Below are 25,522 nucleotides of genomic sequence, written 5' to 3'. Positions count from 1 at the left end.
CAAGGTCCCACGTACCACAACTATTAACTGCTAAACAGGATCCAGATTTTGTGAGTCCCAGTTGAATAATCTTTCTGCTCAACGCTGTCTTCAACTTAATGTTTATTTTCTTTAAAGCATGGATAACAAGGACGCTTCTTAGTAAAACAAAGAGAATCCAGTCTTTGACCAATTGACCAAACAAGACCCGCCAGCTGGGAACTCGGTTAGGTCTCATAAGAATGAAATTGGCTTTCTTCTGCTCTTCTTTTTTCTTTAACCTCTCCTGCCCCCTTTAGCAAAAATTGTCTAGTGTTAATTCATTTCTTGGAAGAAATGAATGTCTAGGAGGCTTCTGTAACTTGAGTATGTTTGTCTGGAAGACCAAAAGGAAGATAGCAGAAGTCATACTGTTGAATGATGGCCAGAGAGCGTCTCTAGCTGCAAAGCTGCAGTAGAATCACCTGCGAAGCTTAGAAACGAACTATTAATGCCTGGGCCACAGACTCAAACAGTAGCATTTCATCGGTCAGGGTGGGGCTTTCCAAAATCATTCTAAATGTGCGGGCCAGGTTTGAGAGTCACCACTTGATGCACCTTAATCCTCAGGGACAGCAAGCCCATGGATTCCAGTCTTTCTCCTAGGGTGGTCTTCTTTGCTTGGGAATGATTTTAAGTGAAGCTAAGTAATCAGATAGCAATACAGAAGAAGTCTTAGCAGGAATAGAAAACAGCTGAATGTAATGGAAAGACTCACCAAAAACTAGTTTCCACCTTTTCCTGAGGTTTGAATAGACCTCCAGTGTAGCTTGGATGGTTGAAAGTGCAGAACACAGATTGACAGGGCCTCCTGGCTGTGGCTCCAGCCAGAGCAAGCCCCAGCTCCTCTGGCACCATTTTTATAGCAAGTTGAAATACTGTAGACTCTGCCTTTTTATTTTGGACGTACAACAGCGCTGTTGGTTTTATGATTTATTTTGGTGCATCATGGCATTAATAGCAAGTATCTGCACTGGAATTATATTTGGATGTGACTTATTAGGCTGCTTTATGCACACACTGATATTTGCTGAATTATTTGGGAACAGGATGTGCCCTGCGTCTTGAGTGGTCCATGAAAGAGCCTCCCCGGTCCAGTAAAATACATACTTCAACTAGCACAATTTTTAAATATCTTAATGCTTCGAGGTAGTAAAATGAAATTCAAAGAAGTATAAAAAAAAAAAGCTGGTGTCTACCTTTTCTTCTGGATGCCAAGGTATCCCTGGCAACAAATCAGTGTTTGCAGTTAGGGAAGAATCTGTTCATGAGTTTATCTTTTCCAAAACCATGGGCAAAATGAACCCTTGCAGCTCAGTATGAGAATTACTTTAAGTTTTGTTTAGTGTTAGTATTCTTAGCGATTCCTTTTTAAAAATAGATCTTCCTTTACTTTGCAGTTCATGCTTTTCCCAGGCTGGTGCAGAGGAGCCTGGTAAGGCTGCAGCAAATAGGGGAAGGACATCTCCCCACCCAAGACAGCCAGTCCTCAGGTCCACAGGCTTTCTGTTGGCATAGGGAGTGGGCTGGGAGGAGACTTATCCATGGGCTTGAGGCCACTGTCTCTTCACTTTCTAGGATAGATCTATTCTGGCCATAAGACATCCTTCAAGTTTATTTCTATATCGTGGCTCTAAAATTATTGGATACCACCAGGTACCTACTGTTTTGGAACAAGGCAGGGAAATGCTGAGTAAATTTTTTAAAAACCATAAAATGTGTCTCTTACTATATTCAAATTTACTCAGAAGAACCAAATATCATTTGTAAAGTTTTGTTCTTTTATTTCTTCTCCACAATAAGAACGCCACCTCCAAACATTTAACCTCTTATTGAGAAGGAACATTAAGATTTTTTTTTTTGACGATTAGTTCTTTAAGGCTTGGGTGTTAAACTAGTTTGTGAATATGTTGTAACAGCGTGACATGAAAGAATGATGGCTTATGGTCAGCCAGTGTGAGTTCTGGTCCCAGCTCCACTACTCACTAGCTCTGTGACATTGAGCAAGTTATCTCATAGTTCTCTGTTCCGGGGGCAGGGCAGGGTAGGGAGGAGAGGGCACAGGGACTGCTCTACCAGCTTTCAGTACTATGGTGCACTTAAACACTATTTACATTTCAATGAAGGAGTTCTAAAAGGAAATGTCATCCAGATTTGCTTTCTTGAAACTCACCTCTGTGTGTAAATTACTCCATTAGCCATCCCTTAGAAGAACCGCAGGGTATCCTCAAGATATGTAGTGCATTGTTGGTGAAAGAGATACCAAGACGGACCCACACCCACCCCCAGCCCCCTCCCACTCTTGTTTTTTCCTTCTGTGGGAAAATTCTGCTTCCCTGGCCTGTGTATCTTGGAAGTTCTGATACATTATTTTGCCTTTCTTGGGGACCCTCAGGACATATGGTAAACTTTTTGATGAAACTAGTGTGACAAGTCTGATCCCAGAGCAGAACCTTCTACTTGGTGATTGTTTCCGTTCTCACAGAACTTACTGTGCAGCTGGTTTTTTTTTTTTTTTTTTTTTTTTTTTTTTTTTTTACCTCCAACAAAACCAGGGCAGTAACGTGAGGGCCCCAGCCTGCTGGGCCAGCCGTGGCCGCTCCACTGCCCTGAGTGAGATGGCCACAGTCCAAGATCAGCCGGTCACCCCCGACTCCCTACAAATTTCTGTCTCAGATCCTTCCTAGTCCCTCCTTCTTAGCTTCGCCATCTGCCCTTACTTTCTCACAGAATTTTTATGGGAAAATAGAGGCTACGTGTGCGCTCCATTTGGTTAAAAGTGAATTTCCATGCAGGAAACATTGCTTTCTCTAAAATAAGGTCCGAGATTTTACATAAAAAGCAAGTTTCTCCAAGTTTCTGTGAGGCATTACCCAACTGAAACTCTCATCACGAAAAATAAAAATAGTATGTTCTCTTAACAGGCAGGTCTTTTTGAAGGAAAATGCTGTGTAATTCTAAGTGAAAAAGGACATGTATATTTTTATCCAATGTATTATTACGTCTTCAATGAGGGGAAATAGCTGTCAAGTTAAAAAGAAAAGCTTGTGATAATTGAGGAACATGGTTAAAAACTGGTGCGTGCTTGTTAGAAATTATATTTAAACATTTTTTAACCATGAAACTCCCAAATGTAAGCACAGTGCATGCATAGTATATATCCAAATATTTTGTGAATAAAGGGGAAGTTATCTACTTAGTTGAAATGAGGAGGGAAATTGTCCTCTTTACTGTTACACAGTATGGGCTTATTCAAAATGTTTTTTAAAAATATATCTGTTGAGTCTTAGAAAATTATTGGTAGAATTATCACAGCAAGATTTAGAGGGCTGGACGTCTGTGATGGACCCTCTAACCCCCTTAATCTGGAACATACAAAACGTCCTCTAGATGGAGCACCAGGACTTCCCTTTGTCAGGAGAATTAAGTCTTATTTTTGTGAAAAGAGCTTCAGAACTTCATTTTAAACAGAAAACACTTTAAAGAACCTATTCTTTTTTTTTTTTTATTGATGTATAGTTGATTTACAATGTTATGTTAGTTTCTGGTGTACAGCATAGTGATTCAGTTTTACATATCTATATCATTTATATGTAGAATCTAAAAAAATGATGCAAATAAACTTATTTATAAAACAGAAACAGACTCTCAGACATAGAAAACAAACTTACGGTTACTAAAGAACCTATTCTTTACTTTGGCGTATATCACGGGGAACATCTACTCTTCGATGAAGGAAATGTTCTATTTTAGGCAACATGTGACAGAGTAAAATGTGTTTGATTTTTAATTCTCCAAGTGAGGTCCACTGAGTTCTGGAAACTTGCCGTGGCATCGGCAAGAGCCAGAAAAGCTGGAGGTGCTCTCTAAAGACGAGTAGACGTGACAGGGAGGGATGAGAAAGACTAAGAGCCACCAGGGTTAGAAAAAGTCCCTTTGCTACATGGAAGCCTTCTCCAAAGGTAGCATCATTGTCTGCCTAAGTGGTAATTGTGACTGTGAAATATAGAAAGGAAGCTGGAAGTCACCTAATGCAGTCTTCTCATTTTACAAAAGAAGAAACTGAGACCCAGAGAAGTAGATGTCTTCTTTTCATATTGATGGAGTTAGCAATGTCACAGACGACATTGAATAAGTAGTGTAGTAAAGCTTTGTGGTTTTAACTGTCTAGCATCCAGTCCCTCATCCTAAAAACACTGATTTTCTTTTGGGTGGGAATTATATTCCCCAAACTGTATGCAATCTTGGAATGGAAGCTGAGGTGTCCCATGAAATTCCTTCTGTATAGCCAAGGGTTATGCATGTGACCCCATCAGTTTCTGAGGGACTTCAAATCATAAGCAGAGCTTTTGTAAGGAAACAGGAAACAGTTGGAGTTCATTTATCTTAGGTGATAACCTAATATTCACCTTACTAAGCATGATTCTTTCTTCCCCCCAGCTTTACTAAGATATAGTTGACTTATAATATTGTGTGAGTTTAAGGTATACAATGTAATAATTATATATATATGTGTATATATATATATATATATATATATATATACATACACATACATATATACACGTTGCAACATCTAAGCAAGATTCTTCAACCTTCCTATTAGTTCTGTGACATCTCCAATGGCCTTCTGATAATTCCTCTTTTGCTTAGATTGACCAGAGTCAGTTTCTGATAAGTGCAACTGAAGAACCTTGTGATTCCAACAACTACCATCCACCTAACAATGAGGCAAGACCTTCTTATTACAAATTTAAATCACCTGGAAGGGTCACCTAAAGTCACCAAGAATAACTTAAGATTGATTCATATAGGAAGAATAAAAACATTCTTTTCTAATTGCCCTGTCCAGGAACATAATCAGCATACTATGTTCTAGATTTTGAATTATAACAAATTTCAAATTCTAGTCAATCTGACAACACTATTGTAATACATATTTGTTGCCTAAATAAGCAAAGTTTTCCCTTATGTAATAGTATACCAGAGTATATTCTAAAATTATATTTAAGATAGCATTTATATTTTTTTCTGATGTTAAAAGTAATATTGACTTATTTTGTTCAGGTTTTCCCCTAAATCTAAGAATTACATAAAATGAGTAAAATGTTGCCTCTTTTCCTATTAGAAATGAGGGGAAAAATTTTCCAAACTGGTAAAGTAGTATAAACAGTAAGCTATACAATTATGTGAGCTAGACTAAAATAATAGTGAGATAATATGGCCTTTGAATTTTTTTTTTCCTCATTCAAATTCCTTCTCAAAAGTATCTGGCTTAACCCTGATATGTAGAAAATGTGTTACAGAAACCTCACTTTTCTTTTTAATGTAATTTCTTTTAATATACCAAGCAATAAACACTCACCCCACCCCTTCAATATCTCAGAATATAATTTTTGAAAGGAGTTTGATGTTTACAAAAGTTTCTTAGGCTATTATAACTAATCTTTGAATAGTGCAGTGTGATATGATTTATAAGCTGCCAAGCCTCATGTTTTCACAGTGAAATCTACTAGAAACAGTGAGACCATTCTTATCTTAATGATATTTTAAGGCAGAATTTGCTGTTTGGCTCAGATTGCAAAGCAGGGGAAGAGAATGCCCCATAGCCTGAGAGCACACATACTGGCTGGCTTTCACAAGTGAGCCCGAAGAGGGCTTTTCTGGGCTTGCTACAAGTGCCTTCTTAAAAACAGCAAATTCATTCTGACTGGTGAGATGTGATACCTCATTGTAGTTTTGATTTGCATTTCTCTGATAGTGATATTGAGCATTTTTTCATGTGTCTATTGATCATTTGTATGTCTTGGTTGGAGCATTTCTTGTTTAGGTCTTTTGTGCATTTTTGGATTGGGTTGTTTGTTTTTTTCTTATTAAGTCGTATGAGCTGCTTATATATTCCAGAGATCAAGCCTTTGTCAGTTCCATCGTTTGCAAAAATTTTCTCCCATTGCATAGGTTGTCGTTTTGTTTTACGTATGGTTTCCTTTGCTGTGCAGAAGCTTGTAAGTTTCATTAGTCCCATTTGTTTATTCTTGCTTTTATTTCTATTGCTTGGGTAGACTGCCCTAGGAGAACATTTTTGAGATGTATGTGAGATAATGTTTTGCCTATGTTTTCTTCTAGGAGGTTTATTGTATCTTGTCTTATGTTTAAGTCTTTGATCCATTTTAAGTTGATTTTTGTGTATGGTGTAAGGGAGTGTTCTAGCTTCATTGATTTACATGCTGCTGTCCAGTTTTCCCAACACCATTTGCTGAAGAGACTGTCTTTATTTCATTGTATATTCTTGCCTCCTTTGTCGAAGATTAGTTGACCAGAAGTTTGTGGGTTCATTTCTGGGCTCTCTATTCTGTTCCATTGGTCCATATGTCTGTTTTTGTACCAGTACCATGCTGTCTTGATTACTGTAGCTCTGTAGTATTGTCTGAAGTCTGGGAGAGTTATTCCTCCAGCCTCTTTCTTTTTCTTCAGTAATACTTTGGTAATTCTAGGTCTTTTGTGGTTCCATATAAATTTTATTATGATTTTTTTCTAGTTCTGTGAAATATGTCCTGGGTAATTTGATAGGGGTTGCATTAAATCTGTAGATTGCCTGGGCAGTGTGACCATTTTATAACATTGATTCTTCCAATCCAGGAGCATGAGATTTCTTTCCATTTTTTAAAGTCTTCTTTAATTTCCTTCATCAGTGTTTTATAGTTCTGCATGTGTAAGTCTTTCACCTCCTTGGTTAGATTTATTCCTAGGTATTTTATTACTTTGGGTGCTGTTTTAAAGGGGATTGTTTCTTTACTTTCTTTTTCTGTTGATTCATCATAAGTGCAAAGAAATGCAACTGATTTTTGTACGTTAATCTTGTAACCTGCTACCTTGCTGAATTCTTTGATTAGTTCTGTAGTTTTTGTGTGGACTTTTTAGGGTTTTCTATATATGGTATCATGTCATCTGCATATAGTAACACTTTTACCTCTTCTTTTCCGATTTGGATCCCTTTTATTTCTCTCTCTTTCCTGATTGCTGTGGCTAGCCTTCCAAGACTATGTTGAATAGGAGTGGTGATAGTGGGCAGCTTTGTCTTTCAAAAGTCCACAAATGACAAATGCTGGAGTGGCTGTGGAGAAAAGGGAACCCTCCTACACTGCTGGTGGGATTGCAATTTGGTGCAGCCACTGTGGAAAACAGTATGGAGATTCCACAAAAGACTAGGAATAGACTTACCATATGACCCAAGAATCCTGCTCCTGGGCATATATCCAGCAGGAAGCCTACTTCAGAAAGACACCTGCACCCCAATGTTCATAGCAGCACTATTTACAATAGCCAAGACATGGAAACAGCCTAAATGTCCATCAACAGATGACTGGATAAAGAAGAGGTTGGTATATTTATACAATGGAATACTATTCAGCCATAAAAATGACAACATAATGCCATTTGCAGCAAAATAGATGTCCCTGGAGAATGTCATTTAAGTGAAATAAGCCAGAAAGAGAATGAAAAACACTATGAGATTGCTCATGTGTGTAATCTAAAAAAATAGAACATAAATACAAAACAGAAACAGACTCATAGACATAGAAAGAAACTTGTGGTTGCTAAGGAGGAGGAGGGTGGGAAGAGAGTTCAAAATTTGTAGATGACTATAATTCAATAAAGAAAGTGAAAAAAAACCCCAGCAAATTCATAGCACAACTGAAGAAAAATTACCTTATGAAGCATAGCTCAGATGAAAGGGAAATCAGTTTCCTGGATAGAAGTGGGTTTATTAAATAAAAAGAAAATAGAAAGTCTGGTTAGTAGATTGAAATTTGTATGATTTAAATTCAACCTACTACTTGAGTTTTTTTTTCTTTTTTTTTCTGTTTTTTTAACATTTTTTATTGATTTATAATCATTTTACAATGTTGTGTCAAATTCCAGTGTAGAGCACAAAGTATTATATATTTATTGATCTGTTATATAATTTTTCAGTTATACATGAACATATACATATTCATTGTCACACTTTTCCCTCTGTGTTGAGTTGTTAATGTAACATCCTTTTGAAGGTCACAGTGGGTGTCAGGCAGAAGTACAGGTCAAAACTCACCAGTTTGTGGGGTCCACTCATACTAGATTTTGATCTAGGCAGTGCCCTAGAGTGGCTCTTCAACTAGGTAGCAGTGTAGTGGAGCTGAAGCCAGTTCCTCTTTATAAAAGCCAATTATTAAATTTGCAGGAATTTTATGAGTCAGTTGGAATCACGTTAGTAGCTCAAAATTGGCTGGGGTGGGAGTATTTATTTACACCCTGGAAATCTGCACACACTCCAGGTCTGAGCTCTCCCTTTCCCTCTGAGCTGGTTGTTCAATACTGACCAACACATCACTAGCTGTAAAATGGGGGAGATTTTGTTGAGATTGGGATCTGGGGGTGGGATGTGGAGCTGCCCCTGGGGTTTGGTGTGCAGGGGGATGTGTGTGGATGAGACGGTGAGTGCAGCCCTTGGTATGTCTGTGAGCACTGGGCTGCAGCCCCTTTCCCCTGACCCACAGCTAATTTTCTCCCCTCTGGTCTTTCATAGGAAGTAGTAAACATGATTGTCTCTGGCAAGGTTCACTGATGTTTCAGTTCTGTCTTCTAAAATGCTGTATATAGCCTTTCAGCTTCACACCTCACATGGCATCTGTCATTGTTGATGTAATAATATTGTTATTTATAAATGTAGTGGGGCCTCAGATTTACTAACATGACATGCAGATGTAGAATGAACAATTAGGTTCTGTATTTTTTTCTGTCGCTAACCTTATTATGACCACCATCCACAGCTCTGTTTGGATGGCTTATGTAAATATCCTTTAGAATTCCAGCTCCTTCCCCAGCTGGCATCGAGGTGCGGTGGTGGGTGGGGCTCACTTGTCCTCGTCTGTCTTTGGGAGACTGGCTCTGAGGTCTGTATAGCGTTCTCTGGATGAGCGTTGGTCTCCTCTGCAAATGGCTTGTCTGGACTTCTTCATGGTCCTGCGACCTCTGCTGTACAATTGGTCTTATTCTCGGTGTTCTGATGTTTGCAGCTGCTGATGGAAGCGGCTGTTAACTCCTACTTTGTTCTTCTGGTCATCTTCTCTGGTGATTTTGGGTTCGACTTCAGTTCTCACTGGCTTTGTAGAACTCTGAAGTCTGTGAATCCTTAGCCAAACAGTCCAACCAGAAGACTTTTAATACTAAGGTTGTTCTTTCGTAAGATAGTAGCCATCTTGTGAGCTCTCAGGTCAGACTCTCCACAACCTTCCACAGCATTCCCGTGGAGGCACGTGGTCTCATCTGTCAAGTGGCATCTGAGGGCTGCCGGGAGAGCTGCACTCAGGTCCTGCCTTTGCTTATCCATACTTTGCTTCTACCTTCAGCCCGCCCTTTGTGAAGCCACCTCCTTTTTTAAAAAAAAATTATTAAAAAATTTTTCTGTATTGTGGAGTCTTCCTTCTTCCTCATATTCAAAACTATTGTCATTACCACTTGAATTTATAAGACAAGCAGTAGATATTTGTCAGTGACTGACAGCCCTTATCATGTCTCCTTGAGCTCTTTGATCACTAACTTCACAAACTCGTATCTATTAGCTTGACCTGTGGAGGGCAGTGTTTAGATTCATTCACTTGGAGGAGTTAGCCTGGTCCACTGATGAGGCCATGCATTAAATCTCCCCCTACTCAGATAAAAGAGGCTTTGAAAACTCTACTTCCCCAAGGGTCTTATAGCAGGGGCATACATAAATTCATTCAGTTAACAAATATTTTTGAGACAGTGAAGAAAAGACATGATAAAATGTGTCCCATGCCTTCAAAACTCCACAGCAGGTGAAACAGATCAATAAATATATAATACTTTGTGTTGAGAGTGATGACAGTGGCATGCACCATACATCACATGAAAGGCTGAGATAACTTGATATTGGAGAAGGGCTACCCAGCAGGAGTGATACTAAATTTAATCTAGAAAATGAGTAAGAATTAGCTTTGCTCTACCAGAAAAAAAAGTGGGTATTTGTACCTCTCTGTCTATGGAGATACTGTAATCCTATGCGTTTTCCCATCTATTTTCCCAGAAGTAGTAGTCCTGAGGCATAACCTGTGAAGGAAAGTAGAATTGAGTGCTTTCTTTTAGGCCTAGTGAAAGGCCACCCTGAAGAGAAAGCCCCCTCAAGTGCCAGCCAAGGAAGGGCCATGTCACCACCCCTAATTGCCCTCCCAAAGCACGGAGCCTACTGATTCTTCTAAGTGAGGAAGGTTGATGCTACAATCATGTTACATATAACTAACATCCCCAGCTCTCAGTGGCATACTATGCATTTATTTTTCTGGAGTCTCTTCCATGTTTCCTCAGTCTCCTTGGACTAGTGGCTACCCAGGACATACTCTTCTCCTGGGGAGGGGCGGGTAGCAGGAGTTCAAGAGAGCAATTCAAAATTCTGAAGCACAGGTAAAGCCTCTGCTGGAGTAGTGTCTGCTAACATTACATTGGCCAGAGAGTCGTGTGACCAATTCATACATCTTTGCGGAAGGGATATACACTTTTCCTACTCCAGTGGGAGGTCCTGCAAAAGCACATAGAAAAGGGAAGACAGAACCTAATTCTGTAACAAGGAGAATATGAATAAAGTACTGAGGACAATAATCTAATCTATCCAAGGGTATTCCTGCCTGTTATCCACATACCACCACATAATCCTGAGATGAAAGTCTTCATCTCCAAGCCACTCAGTGCTAAAAAAAAAAAAGGTCTCCCAAACCCCCAGTCTTGTCACAACTTCCCTGTGTCTTTGAAGTTGCCCTGACTTCTCCCAGTGGAATACTGTAAGAGCAGTCTAACTGAGAGGTGCTCCTGGATTGACTCTCGGACAGCAGAGGAGTAGCTGAAGTCAGCACAGTACTTAGTGGTAAAGAGGCTATTTCTGTTTCTCTTGGGGTTCTCACTCACAAGTTTAATCTCCCCTCTTATCTAATATTTTTCAAGATTTTTCTGGGAAAATACATCTTTTTATACATACATCCTAGTTCTCTGGGTTTTTTCTATGTGTAAACAGATGATTTGGGAACCTTGGGATAGTAAACTCCATCTAGTTAACAGTATCCATTACTAGAAGGTCATTGTCCAGTGATCTGTAGTTGGCAAGCTAGAGACCCAGGAAAGCCAATGGTGTAGTTCTTGTCTGAGTCTGAGTCTGAAGGCAGAAGAAGACTGATGTCCCAGCTCAAAGACACTCAGGCAGAGAGCGGATCCTTCCTTACTCACCTTTTTGTTCTATGTAGTCCTCTGGTGGAAGAGGTGAGCCCACCCACTCTGGGGAGGACAGTCTGCTTTATTCAGTCTCCCAATTCACATGTTAATGTCATCCAGAAAGACCTTCACAGACACATTCAGAATAGTGTTTAATCAAATAGCTGGGGACCAGGTGGTCCTGTCAAGTTGATACATGAAATCAGCCATCATGGTCGTCCTCCTTTTTCTCAGTTCCTCTGTCTCAGGTATGGATCATTGCATGTCAAGGAATAAAATCCTGACCAAGTTATCTTAAGTGAAAAGAACGTGATTGGATAGATGTGGTCATGCAACCCAAAATGCGGTGAAGCATCTTCTCCATCACTTGTTGCTTTGCTTCCTTCTGAGCATCTGCTCCACTCTCCTACCTCCCTTTGCAGAATAACTTTCTTTGCCTATTCAACAGCATGCACGTGACTGGAAAATAACTACCATCCCTAATTCTGTGTGACCACAAAGCCCACATGTGACTTTCATCTCTGTGATTTATGTTTCAATACTTGCAAAAGAAAATTGGATCTGTTGTAGGACCACCATATATTATTTCATTTAACATCAAGGTAGCCAGAGAAAGTAAGTGCATTAGTTTTCTGTTGCTGCTGTAGCAGATTACCACTAACTTAGTGACTTAAAACAACAAAAATGTATTATCTTATGGTTCTGGAGATCAGAAGTCTGAAATGAGCTTCACTGGGTTAAAATCAAGATGTTGGCAGGACTGGATTCCTTCTGAAGGCTCTAAGAGAGAACGCATTCTATTGACTTCCAGAATCTCCCTGAAATCCCTGGCTTGTGGCTGCTTCCTCGGTCTTGGAATCTCTCTTCCACTCTGTTCTTTCTGACTTCTGCTTTCACTGATAAAGAATCTGTGGTTACATTTGGGCCCACAAGGAATTAAGTTAAAGGGATCATTAAGTTGATTACACCTTTAAGTCTCCTTCACCGTGTAAGGCAAACGTCACAAGTTCTGGGAATTAGGACATGGGTGTCTTTGGGAGCCATCCGTCCACCTATCACAGTGAGAGTTGTAAAGATGTGATGCCAACGGAGCAGAGGCCATGCCATCTCTGAGGGGGGTTTCTCGGCATAAGAAGAGTGGAAAGAGTAGGCAAATTAGATAACATCCCTACTTCATGTTCCCAAACAAGGAACTGCTCACTAGTAGGTTGTAAGGCTGGCCCTCCACCTCTGCTTAAATTTTTTCAGCCTCTGCTTCTTTCCCCTGCACTGGGATCTGTCATTGCTTCCATATTGGTAATTCACTTACACTCCTTTTTTTTTTTTTTTTTTGAACTAGAATCAACTAGTTTGGTATTTAATTTCCCTAAAGCTCAACTCTCTATTATAATACACATGCTGAATGCCCTTTGACTCATAGAGAGCCACTGAATGGGGTGGAGGTGGAGTTGGGAATCTGTGCTTCTAATATACTCCTTACATGATCCTTGCACACACCAGTTTGAGAACCACCACTGTACCTAGGTAAAGCTGATACACTTATCTTGTTAGCAGAGAAGACTGAAGAAAACCTTCCAAGAGAACTAGTGTTTTTTCACTGCAGCTTTTGGGAGATAATGTAACAATTTTGCATGTAACTCAGTAAGACTCTTATTCGGCCGAGAGCCAGGGAAGAGGTCGTGTCAAGATAAGGGGTGAACACTTTTTGGACTGATCTGACCTTTATGTGACTCTCAAATCACAAAGAAGGGCTTAGTTTTTCTAAGTTATGTTTTCATACTGACATGTGCTCTGCTGAAAACCACAACAATACCTTGTCTTTAAAGGCAGTTTTTCTGTATTAACCTTGCCAACTTAGAAAAAGTAGATGATAAGTTGGTGTTCAGCACTCCAGAATGGTTTCAGTGGCTATTGTCATAAATCAAGCCATCAGGTGTCTGAGTCAGAATCTCGGTGTTACAGGAAGTCATCTCAATCATGACATTTAGGGATCTGGCAGGTTTTCCTTTATCTCTTACATAATTTGATTCAAGTATGAGATATTTTGATATGCTTTCTTTATAAATTTATAGTTGTTTGTCTTGAATAACTTGGACAAAATTGGTTGGAGGGTTAAATTTGATAAGTATTTACCTGTGAATCATAGATGACTCCATATCACAAGTTTGTAATTAAGTTGAGAAAGTAAGTTGCGAATATATAAAGTGGTAATGCAGAAAACAAGAGTATATAATTTTTGATAGTTGATGCTTCTGTTTTTGACAGTACAGTAGATTAGATGACCTAAAAGTTTATCAGCTATACAATACTTGCGCATGCCGAATAAAATAAGATAGTCATTCCTTTAAGTGGTTGGATGGAAGTAAGAGATATCACCAGAGGGCAAAAACAAAGCAAAAACTAGATTTGGCCTGCCTTCACTTTGAGTTTGAGATCTGAATTCATTCTCTGTATTCTGGGAACCCTCAAGTTGAGAAGTTAACATGAAATTCCTTGGAGCAATAGGCTGAAGTAGATGCAAACTCTTCTTTGGAGGGACACATCTTCAACCACGGCAGTAAAGAATTCCCATAGATAATGCCCTGCCAGACATGGACCCAAAATTCAAAATCGCAAAACCTATGAGGTAATCCACTGTAAATTCGAGAAGCAAACACGCCTAACAACAGGATTAGAACCCTCCTCCTCCTGTGAAATTCAAGCATTATCCCTCAGCAGCTCTAAAATGAGTACATCTAAAATGACTGAAGATACAAAACGGAATCGAAAGCACGCGAAACCCACTTAATTTATATTGCTATACATGCAGTGCACCTCATATGTTACACTATATATTATAAATGCACGTGTAATGTGCTATAGTATGTGAGTGCTACAGTAGTTTAGAAAAGAAAGAGAACTGCAAGAAATACTGGTTTTAGATCTTGAACTTGATGCTAAAATGTTGACAGGAGGAAACTTTAGTTGTGGGAACATTACTTCTTTCAAGATAAAGATATTGCAAATCAGTGGCACCATAGCAATTTGGAAAACTAATGTCCCTATAAAATACAACACATTAACTTCTGTGGGTGAGCTTTAAATTGAAATCATGACCAACACAGATATCGCTTATGACGCGCAGTCATGTCTGTATTCAGAAAAGCTAAGATAGATATCATTTGTAAATTCAGTTATATGAAACATTCCAGAAAGTGCCAAGCAACACATTTCCTGAAAGCAAAAATAAAATACTGCAAAACTATCTCATAATAAGACAGTTAAACTCTTAAAATCACATCAAAGATACAGGATTCTTTTTGCTGCTCAATGATAACATAAATTCTGGATAAAAATCACTGCATCTGAAATGTGTTAGGTTTAGTAAAGCAAATGAGAAATAATTGCATTTCACTAGTAGAAACTGATATGATGGGAATCAAATGTTATCTCCTTTAGATTTGATCTCAATGAATGAAAAAATGAATGTTATAGAAACCACCAAAGACACTAAGTTTTCTTAAAGATGATGTACTTTGTTAAAAACACCCTCCTCTTTATTATTGATGCATAAACTATAAGCCCAACATTTTCCCATTCCTGCCAGTTGTGTTTAATGTGGTGTGTTGAGGCCAATGGTCTGTCAGGTATCAACTTTCTAAAGATCATGTTCCATGTGGGAAAATGTGCAGTGCTCTGGTAGCAGAAAGGGAACTGTTTACCCCCATGCATTATGTAGTCGCCTCAGGCTTCTTATGAACTTAATATCTCTTCACAAGCTGATGGCTGACTCCTTTTTTTGCCGAAGTTCCTTTGTCAGGGTGGAATGAAATATAAAAGCTGTCAACTAAATTTTGACAGTAATAACTGCATGGAGCAACAGTCATAAATTCCTTCTTTTGTGGTTCTGGGTCTAATCTTTCATCTAAACTCTCTGTTCTATTGCAACTATTCATGGAAGTCTATTTTGCCTATTTTCATGCAGCCTCCCATTTAATGTAATGAATTCATATTCAGTTAGTTGAAAAAGAACTTGGAATTTCTGGTATTGTTTTCTTTACCATTGTTCCTTCTCCTTTACTAATCTCCCACCTACTCTGAGCCTGGATGGAGGAGGAATAGAAAGCAAGCAGGTATGCTAAACCTCTCTCTATAAAAGAATGGTCACCCTGAGAATTCCTGTTATAATTGCTACTATTTTCTTTACCAGACAGAATAATTTCTAGGTTTTAATGCATAGAGTTCAAAATGCCAGATGATAGAGTCTTGGAATTTTCAACTTTAACCAGTGAAAATGGCTGTGGTGCTTTTTGATGGAAAGTTTAAAGATACTGTATGAAATTTGAGATGAAAAATTCTGGGTTATTACATTTGAATTAAGTATACAAAATATCTAAGTTTATATTAGAAGTAAGTACTTTTCACATGGCTTTATGTTGCTGTTTACTAACACTTTCTCACTAAGTTCTGGTCATATTTAGACATAGCAATGAACATTATCAAAATAGTTCTTTTTTGAACCATAAAATTTAACTTCGGTTTCCATTTGGGATTTTTCCATAGGCATGCCACTTGTCAAAAAAATTTGAGTTCAAAGAAAAAAAAGTCAAACTTCTACCAGATTGGTGAAAAAATAATCCTAAAATATGATTTATAGAATCTTCATATTTTAGATTGACTTATATGGGAAACTATGAAGCCAAGAAAAACTATTGCAAATTAAGGAGGGGACTTAGTAATGTATATTGTTTATGTCCATTTCCACCTTTTTCAGAAAGAGTCAGTAAGTATTCTGTATAAATAAATTTGCTGCTCTTGATTAAAAAATTTCTTTGGAGGAAAATTATTGTTCTCTAACCAAATTTCAAGCTTAACTTTTAAATTTATTCTGTATCCACATCTTCTTAAGTATCTGAAATATTTTAGTTTTGATTGTGGTTGAATCGATACATATTTTTGGACCAATATTTAGGATGTAACTATAAATAACAAAGCCCATCTCTTTAGAATTATATTAATTTATTGTCTAATTAGTTTAAGAGTAATGATTGTCTAATCAATTTGAGTAGTGACCAACAACTTTTCAATAAATATTTATTCAACTCATACTATACTTAAATTATTTAAGCTTATCCATCAAAATTTTAAAATGAGTGTACATGTGCAAGTGTGTGTGTGTGTGTGTGTGTGTGTGTGTATAGGCATATAGCTACTTATATTTGGGGGAGGTTGTGTGTGCTTTCATGCTTAAAAGATGAATTTATAAGCAAATATCTTCTCTTGGCCCATGGAATTAGCAATTACGTAGGCAATGGAAAGGCATAAAAATCATGTAGAACAAAAGTAAAAGATAATTGAATTTGTGACCCAGACAAGAAACTTCTTATGTAATAGATGTTGGGCATGCAATATATAAAGACGTCAAGTACCTATCACAGATAAGATCAGGAAGTCATGGCAGAAGAGGTGTCAGAGTAAAACAAGATGTTAAGGACTGCTGTGCGTTTCTGTCTCATACAGTAGTTCCTGTGTAGTTAGCCGCTCCTGACCGCTGTGCTCCAGCTGTTGAGTCTGATACTGGTGCGGGTAACTGATGGGATCTGCAGTAGGAAATGTGCACCCATTATATAAGCATGGCTTTCGCTCATTTGTGGGGCTTAGCTCATCTCTGTGGACTTCATTATGAAATATTAGAGCTTTTCTGTGATGCCAGTCTAGGTAGTCATTTGCTTCAAGAGAAGAGTGTGCTTGCTGCTGGGTGAAGAAGTCCTTCTTTGTTGTCTAATTGGATACTTATCATAGAGGATGGAAGAACGGGGTGTGAGGGAAGGTTCTCAGGATTAGGCAATTTATTTTCTTTTTAAAGTCAAATATTAAAGTATCATCAGCTATTGTAGAATGTTTAACAGAAAGATCGGTAGGCACATGAATATGTCACCTTAAACTCCACTGTAATGGGACTTGAGCTGAAATTTTATGCACATAATTTTAGTTTGCTTTTAATTCTTAAATAAGTTTATGAGAACATCTAGACATTAGAGGAATGATCGATAGGATTTTATATCATCTTTTTGCAAAGAACAGTAATGTTATTTTATGAATAAAACACAGAATAGATCAACAAGTAGGAATAATGGTTATCTCTTATGACATCAAAAGACAACAGGGTTTTTGTTTGTTTGCTTTTTTGATGCTCCTGTCTTTAGAAGCCATAAAAAGCTAATATAGGCTAAAAAGGAGTGTGATGTGCAGGAGCAGGGTAGGGTGTAACTGATACAGGCTCAGATAGGAAGCTGCCCTGCATAACTAATGAGAGGCTCAGCCAAAGGTTTGCCTGCAAGTTCTAAAGCTTCAGATGCTGTATGTAGTTAGAAAGCCTGGAATTCCTTTTTGAATTATTTTATTACAAAGCTAAATCTTATGAGAACTTGAGCACTCTACAAATACTCACACTTCTAAGATGCCATCATAGTAAAGACCAACAATTTGGTTACATTTGAGGGAGAAAGGCTACACTGAAATGAACATTGTGAGAAAACTCAATTTGATGACACCTTGGAGTATATTCTTGCTTCATACACTGCTGTTTTCACTACAAGGTAAGAACTCATGTTCTATTTCTACCTTTTTTTATTGTATTTCAATCTCTCTGGTGAATGATAACAATAGTTTCCCCTTATTCTGTAGAGCATTTTGAAGTCATTAGAATGGATAGATTCTAAATGACATCCAGATCACCTTTTTTAAAACAATTCTTAATGATGTGGATAACTGGGAACTTTTAGTTTTCACTTTCTAGGTCCTCTTTTTTAAATGTTAAATCCTGCCCTTATCATGATAAGCAACTCTACTAGAAGAAGCTCTAGCTTTTTCTCTCCTGAAGAATGATTTAAAATAGTTGTGTCATTTAAAAAATTGAAATTTTATAGTTAATAAAGAAAAGTTTGGTACTTAAACTTCCTCAGTGCCATCAACCTAAAGAATGGTAAAGAATTCATTTTTATAAACTATTTTTATGGCAGAAAGCATTTATTTACATTCAGTTGTTCATTTTTAATCCCTGAAAAGGGCTGTGTATTTTGGAGCTCATAGGGGAAGTGGGAGAAATTTCTGAAGTGTAGAAGACTAGAGAGGTCAGAAACATTGTCTTCCAATCCTAGTCATTACCGAAACGCCAAGGGAAAAAATGTCTTAAGAGCGATGAGAGCTGGAAGGAACTTTGAGGATCAGCTTGGCTACCATCATCATTTTGTGATGTGTTTGGTAGCTTGCTTCATCTTGGCGTTTACTAAATGGTAAAGCTGGGATCTCTGACTCCAAGACTAGTGCTTGTCCCTACTGTATTATGTCTCTATATAAATCTATGTATACTGCCCATTTTTTTCTGGATTACTAGTCACCCTGATGTTTCACAGGGAATTTGCTGGTTAAAATACTCTAGAAAATATAAAATAACTAATAACAAAACTTAGTCTAAGTTTTAGAATTTAGGTTCAAATAATCTGTTTTATAATCAGAACATGTGACCAAGATTTTTTGATAATTTTTTCATCCTTATCATATATATATATGTATTTATCTCTGGCAGGATATATTTGTACTTCATCCGTCTTGACAAGAATATCAGAGTGAGTATTTCTTATTTGTTATGTCCTCTAAACCATAAAGTTAACGGGAATAAGACAAGTTCAGCAGATCACTGTATTTGCTTTTGAAAAAAATAAATGAGATATTTTACAAAATAAGGGTATAAGATGTAGTTCTTTAAGATATTGCCACAAATTAAAAAATATGAAGCATTCAGTTCCTTGCTAATGAAGCAGGAGTATTTCATTTTGATTACAAGAGGAGTTCTTGGTGGTGTCCAATGACTGTAGATACTAAGAAGACATTATTTTCACTTCAAAAATTTGTTGCGGAGCCTTTTATATTGTTATTATTAATATTCAGTAACTCTTTTATTTGTTATTATTAATATCCACCATTGATTAGAAATGTGCTGTATTCTTAACATAGAGTCAAATGGTTCTAGCAGTAAATAATGAAAATCATTTTTTGGACTAAACTGATCTGCTTAATGAAAAGAGTTCTACTCACCACTTGATTGCGGTAACCCACAGTTTGATGTGCTTATTCATGTTAATGTTAATCTGCCCTTTAAGATATGGAAAGGGAAAGAATTGAGTGTGATGTTTGGAAAAAGTGAACCCGCGCTTGGAGAATGCTTATCTCACCGGTTTTATGAAGGCGTGCGGAGAAATTATCATGCGTGTTGGTGCTGCAGGGGTACCTTATTTTGTTTATTTCTCTATCTCAAAGTTCCCTCCTAAAATGCAATTTACATCAGAGACTGGAGAGATCTGGAGACACTCCTGAATTTTGTAAAATGAGACAGCGCCGCCACCCAAATCTAACCCCTCCTAAAGGGGGAGGGGGACCTTTTCAATGTTAAACCAAGAAAGACCTCTTTGATGAAGTGATGGAAATCAGGAGGAAAACACCAGCTCTCTCTTGGGAAAGGCTTGTTCAGGTTGCCTAGGGGCCTTTGACTATACAAGTTCTTTTTGTTTTCTTCCAGAAACGGGTTTAATGAAAATCAACAGAAAAGAGCTCTTTTAGCAGCCCAGGTAGGTTCTGCCTCTGATGGAGAGAGAGGCAGAGAAATAATCCATTCTGCTTTGGGCCTCTGCTGTCACTGCAACAATGAGACCTTTGTGGAGGCAAATAAAATGCTAAAAGCAAGACAGGAAGGAGGAGGAAGAGGCAGGGTAACTTCTCTTGTGCTTTTCTGCGACCCTCCAGGTCAGGCTTAGTTCACATTCACTTGTCTGTGGTCAAATGCTTTTTTGCTCTTCACTTCAGTTCCCTACTGATAGGCTCCCAGAATTTGTGGGAGATTTAATCTCATCTACTTGCCAGAACATTTTAATTGGCTTAAAAATTAAGCACAATATCAGTTAGGACAGTGATAATGGAACAAATACAAGTGCACAGGGGCAGAAAAAGGTATACGTGATCTGAGTTAAGTACCGCAAAAGGGCATCAGAGGTGTCTTGGTGTCCTGAGAAATGGCTTTTATATCATCTAATAAATCTAAATTACAGACACTGATGAAGAGGTGACCTTTCTTTTTTGGAGGGGTGGGATAGCACTGAATTTGAGGAGGCCTTTTTGCTTGGACCCCTTTATCTAAAGGAAATTGGATAACATAATTGCAATATCTTCAAACTGTGGTTGGAATGTTCAAGTGGGTGGATTTTTAAAATTATTTCTCTATTAAAGATGGATGGTAAGATAGAGAATCCTAACTTAATAAAGGTATTTCTTTGGAAAGTAATATGATTTGAGTATCTATGTAGCAAACAGCTTATACATTCAAGGAGGTCTTTGTCAGGTGCTGAATTGCAATCAATTTATATTGGCATTTTCTGATGGTTGCCTGATTTTTTATATTTTATGAACTTAATTAAAGAGAACTGAAGGCAGATTTGATATGCTGTTGTGATAATTTAGAAGACAGAAAAAGTTTATTCTTATCAAGAGTGGAGATCTTTTTTTGTACTAGAATGGGCAAAGGATTGTCTATGGAAGGGAAACACTTTTTTTTCTTTAAAAGAATGTTTTGTGTACTTAAGTACTTATGTATCATGTAAAGTGGTTAAAATGATTTTTCTCTGAAAAATGTCAAGTGCACGTTTGCCAGTAGACCATATTAACCACAAAAAGACATCAGCATGACTCAGCAGAAAATCTGATTTTGAGAAAAACTGTATTCTGGTAGAGCCCACTAGATCGAAGAACCTGCGAAATATAGCCCCAAAATTGTCCCGTGAAGCAACCTACAGGTAGGCTTATACTGTCCATTTGGGTATTTTCAGAATTTGTATGATTTACCCACCCTCCCCAGAGGTACCTTAATACTTCCCTTCTGTTAATAAGTGAGGAGTGAACTTTTCTTGTCTTAATTTCTGTTTTAGAGAGAATGAAGAGCAGAACACCAGCCCTACATTATTTAATATCTGAACAAATTTTAAGAGAAGAATGTTTAAGAAGGGCAGTGAAGTCCCAATCATGCATTGTACTGTTTAGGATTGAAATTTCATCTGCTATAAGGCCATTCTCGTCCACAGATTCACTCCCCTGCTCTAGGGAGACAGAGCGTAGATGGACAGATATCTGTGCACATAAGGACTCAGGAGTATGCTGGTAGTGAGATGAACAATGAGCAGAGAAAGGGTAGACACAGACTTCTGTCAGTAGTGTATTTGTGTGCGGCAGTGATTTCTCATTTAAAGACTGCACTTCTCCATTCTTCTCACCCGCCGGTGGAGATATAATCAGCACTGGAGAAGAATGGGCTGCCCTCTTTCATCAGTTATGTGAATGTATGCACCCACTGCTTGGAACTTTTTTGCATTTTCATCACATTTCAGAATTCTTCCCCTGAAAGCAGGGGCAGCTAATTTATTTATCAATTTGCACACAAATTTATATGTGTAGGAGTGAGGGAGAGAAGGGTGGGAGACTTGGAAGGGAGAAAATCCAACACAGCTCTGTTAAGGAAGGGGCTTCCTGCTTTAGGCATCTGGGGTTCAGCCATGCTGGGGTCCCTTTAAGGAGGTGTGCAGAGTGTTTTGGAATTGTTACTCTGAGGGTTGGGAGGAGCTGGAGTACTCACACAGCACTCTTGCCTCTCAATGGTCAGGGGTGGTCTCTGTGGGGCTTTCAACCCCCTGAAAGGCATTTCCTCTGGTCTGTCCTGCTTGGCCTCTGTCCTCAGGCAGAGACAGAAAGAAGCCTGTGCTAGAGCATCTCAATTTGCCCAGAAACCCAGATGCAGGTGAAGTGAAGGTGGGCCCAGAGGATGTGGGGAGGGGCTTCAATAGAACATTTTATAGTCCTGGTTCTAAACAGCTTCGGGCAGCAGATCACTCCTGTTTGCATAATGTCTATTTTTGGTTCATTTGGTATTTGTTGTGGACATGCAAGGGGCGTGCCAGAGACACGCCCGTGCAGAGCAGTGCTTGCTGTCTAGAAACTCAGCGTCTAGCAGAGGTAGGCCCGTAAAGAAGTCATTTCTGTAAATTGCTCCTCAAATCTAAGACACCACCAGTTATCTGCCGTTATTTACATGACATAAAAAATAAAAGAGCTCCCAATTATAAATGTAAGCCTGTATAAGACAGAGTTCAAATCAGTTTTCAGTGAGCATCAGAGATGATTCGCTAGAGCCAAACTAAGAAGACTTTGGTGCCCAGTAATACTGGTGGTTGTGTTAGGTTAGACAGTTGGAGACAATGTGGCTGAAGAGAGAATAAGACTTGTCTTGGAGGCATCAAGGTCATAGACTTGTGAGTCTGACTTAGTTTGGAGAGAGAGGAAAGGGTGAGAAGAGGAGATTGAACAGTGAGGGCAAAACCTGAGAGGAATGAGAGCAGGAAACAATGAACTTGGAGCCATGTTGGAGGCCAAGGACTTTAGAAAAGAGCCTTGAAGTGGTGAGAGAGTGTGGAAGGTCTTTTGTCTGTCATAAGGAAGGTTTTTCTGTTAAAAAAAAAAAAAAAAAGGTACTGCAGGGAAAAATACAAAAACAAAACGTTACCATGTGGGAAGGAAACCAGAATATGTTGAGAAAGGAGTTTGTGTCTGAAGTCACATTCCTTACCCCTCTTTTTTCTTAGCCTTCCCTCTTTCCAGTTTTTCTAACATCATCTGGTACTTGATTTGACAATTATGTGGCAAATTTTGGGAATGTGTGTTTTTCTGGTGAATGTAAAAATGCTATTGGCAAAGACATTGCCCCAGACCATACACTAAATTGGCATTGAGTTGGAAAAAAAATCCATTATCAATTAGTTACAATAATCCAGTTATTTTCTACTAATCCATATTGATCTCTAAAAATCTTATGGTTTTATCTGGGTTGCTTAGATGTCTCTTTCTTGCTAATTTTCTTTGTGAGGCATTACGCTGGAATCTTTACATACATGGTTTTATTTATTGTTATAACTACTGAGTGAAGTATGTATCACTGTTCCCATTTTACAGATGAGTAAAAGAAGGCACTAAGAGGTTAAGGAACTTGCCTTAGAGTAAGTCGTGGCAGGATCAGGACTTTACTCCAGATCCATTTAATTCTATAATTCATCTCTTAATGACTATCCTTACGTGTCTGGTGCTCTATAAAAAGACACATTTAAATGTTCTATGAACATTTAAGTGTCAGCTCTTTGGAGACTGAGGGTGACACATACTTCAGCAACAGAGGCTTCTGTGGGTAGTGTCTGCACAGATGGGTCTGTAGGCAGGGGGTACATCACTGTCTTTTGGTCCATTGGCCCCATGCATTCTCTCCAGACCTATTCGCACTTGTAAGTATCAAAAACAAAAACAAAAACTGCTAGTTCTGCAGGCAAAACAGTCAATGCAAAGATTAGGGTCCAACCAGACTCTTTCCACAAAGGGCAGGGAGGCAGAACTGAGGTCGGGGAGGGTAAAGGACTTCTCAAATCCCTGTAAGAAACCAAACCAAACCTTGAAGTCAGATCTTCTAACTACAAGCCAAAAGGAGTCCTGTCTGCCTCTCCAAGATTTTGCCTCGATAACCCGGGGAAATATGGAGTAAGCACTTTATAATTTCTGTGTGTGTAGCTGTTTTCCAGATTTTCCAATTTACATGTTTGGCTTGAATTAAATAATTTAATTCTCTTTAATTCTTATTTCTTTCTTTTAAAGTTTGAAGCAACTTCTCCAAGATATTTCTTCCATGAAGCTATTAATTGGGGTGAGAGCAAAATAAAAGGTCAGTGCTGCGTCTGTGTTTTTGCACTTGCTTTCTCAAAAGACCCCTTTGGGGGATATATTGAATCAACTCTCTATGACTTTCACATAATGCATGAAGGAAACTGAGCCAGGGCGGTAATAATACTAAGTAGGAGTTTAAGTTTACTTCATATAGAAATGTGAATTATATTTGGAAATAAGTGGGGATAACAGTTAGACCAAGCTGATAACTATACTGCCAAGAAAGATATCACCGGGTATCAGAACCTTTTTTTCTGAATCAATTACTTGCCCCTCAGTTCTTTGACCTTGCTGTTTTTGCTTAACCACTTTCCCATTTCCATTAAGCAGAATGTTAATTAGTTGAAATTCAATTTTAATTTTTCTTTGCATTTAAAATAGCAAGGATTCCTAACTAGTTTTGGCTTGATATTTCTTTTCCGGAGAATGAACAGAGCAGTAAATAAATTTTTGAAGGAGATACACTTGCTTATGTAATTACTTCGACATTTATTCATAGGAAAATACAAGATTGTGTTCTGAGATAGAATTTGAAGAGCGATATGCCCCTTAGGGGGAAAAAAACTGCATTTAAGTTTATGAAAAACATCATTTTTAATCTATACTTATGATCAAAGTTGAAACAGCTCATTTCTCCTCAGTTAAGACATGCTTAGAGAGTTGCGTATCTAATTTAGATGCAGAGACATTTTAGATCAATGATTCTTAAGGTGAAAGGATAATAGAGTTTTTTAATTCTTGCCTTTCTCACAGAAATGTGGTTAAAATACTGTAATTAGATAAGTGCTTTCATGACCTTACCATATTCCAGAGAGGGCCAGTCTTTAGTAATACTTCATGGTCACTCAAAGGCGTTGTCTTGTTCTCTTGCTGTGTTAGTTAAATCCTTCCTGCTTGAGTTTTGCCAGTTGTCTCTTGTTCTCTCCTTATTAGAGGAAAAATTTTCCCTGTGATTCATTTGCATTTTTAAAACTCACTCAGGAGCTCATGGTTTCTTTCTTCCTTTTTTCAACATAATCCTTTGTGACTATTTTTCTTTCCGTGAAAGAAAGAGTATTTTTGGTGATGACCAGCCGCAACTTTGGCTTCTTTCCCGTTAAAATTAGCTGTGGGTCAGAAGGAATGTATTATTTGCAGCTAAGCCTGAGGATTAATACACAAACTTCAAATGCAGTGTTTAATCACTTTCTTAAAAAAAATGGGAATTTCTTTTTGAGTTTTATATTTTGCCTGATCCCTCGACTAACGACGGACATTATTCTTGAATACAACACTTGCTCCTGGAGAAGTAGCCGATCAGACGTGCAGCCAGTGCCAGACTCCGTCAAGGGAATCATCTGCAGCTTGTGTATTTCTGGTTCTCATCATCTGGGACAGGGATTCCTTACATGGGAACTTGACCTTTCAATTGCTTGAAGGATGCTGACCTTTGCTCTCAGGGTAGTTTGAGATGTGAAAGCCT

General features: G+C 38.2%; 1 protein-coding gene and 1 long non-coding RNA gene across 4 annotated transcripts in view; one reads left to right on the top strand and one right to left on the bottom strand.

Moving 5' to 3' along the window:
* LOC141579434 (uncharacterized) overlaps positions 1–25,363 on the bottom strand; it is a 41,207-nt gene extending 15,844 nt beyond the window's left edge. The window contains exon 1 of the long non-coding RNA XR_012510824.1: positions 24,862–25,363. This is a non-coding gene — a long non-coding RNA (uncharacterized LOC141579434). The remainder of the gene's footprint in view (positions 1–24,861) is intronic.
* The window catches only part of OTOGL (otogelin like), a 194,826-nt gene that overhangs the window by 53,390 nt on the left and 115,914 nt on the right, over positions 1–25,522 (top strand). For 2 of the 3 annotated variants that reach the window (XM_074375352.1, XM_074375353.1), the window contains 4 exons: positions 17,758–17,855; positions 18,845–18,884; positions 19,835–19,883; positions 23,992–24,058. In XM_074375352.1, the coding sequence (XP_074231453.1) occupies positions 17,758–17,855; positions 18,845–18,884; positions 19,835–19,883; positions 23,992–24,058 (254 nt within the window). Of the gene's footprint in view, positions 1–17,757; positions 17,856–18,844; positions 18,885–19,834; positions 19,884–23,802; positions 23,878–23,991; positions 24,059–25,522 lie in introns of those variants that run through there. The other variant, XM_045519426.2, reaches the window with a different exon arrangement.

Source organism: Camelus bactrianus, chromosome 12 (assembly GCF_048773025.1).
Source record: "Camelus bactrianus isolate YW-2024 breed Bactrian camel chromosome 12, ASM4877302v1, whole genome shotgun sequence".
Lineage (NCBI taxonomy): Eukaryota > Metazoa > Chordata > Mammalia > Artiodactyla > Camelidae > Camelus > Camelus bactrianus.
Note: the sequence above shows the minus strand (reverse complement) of the source record. Positions and strands in the feature narration are given on the sequence as shown.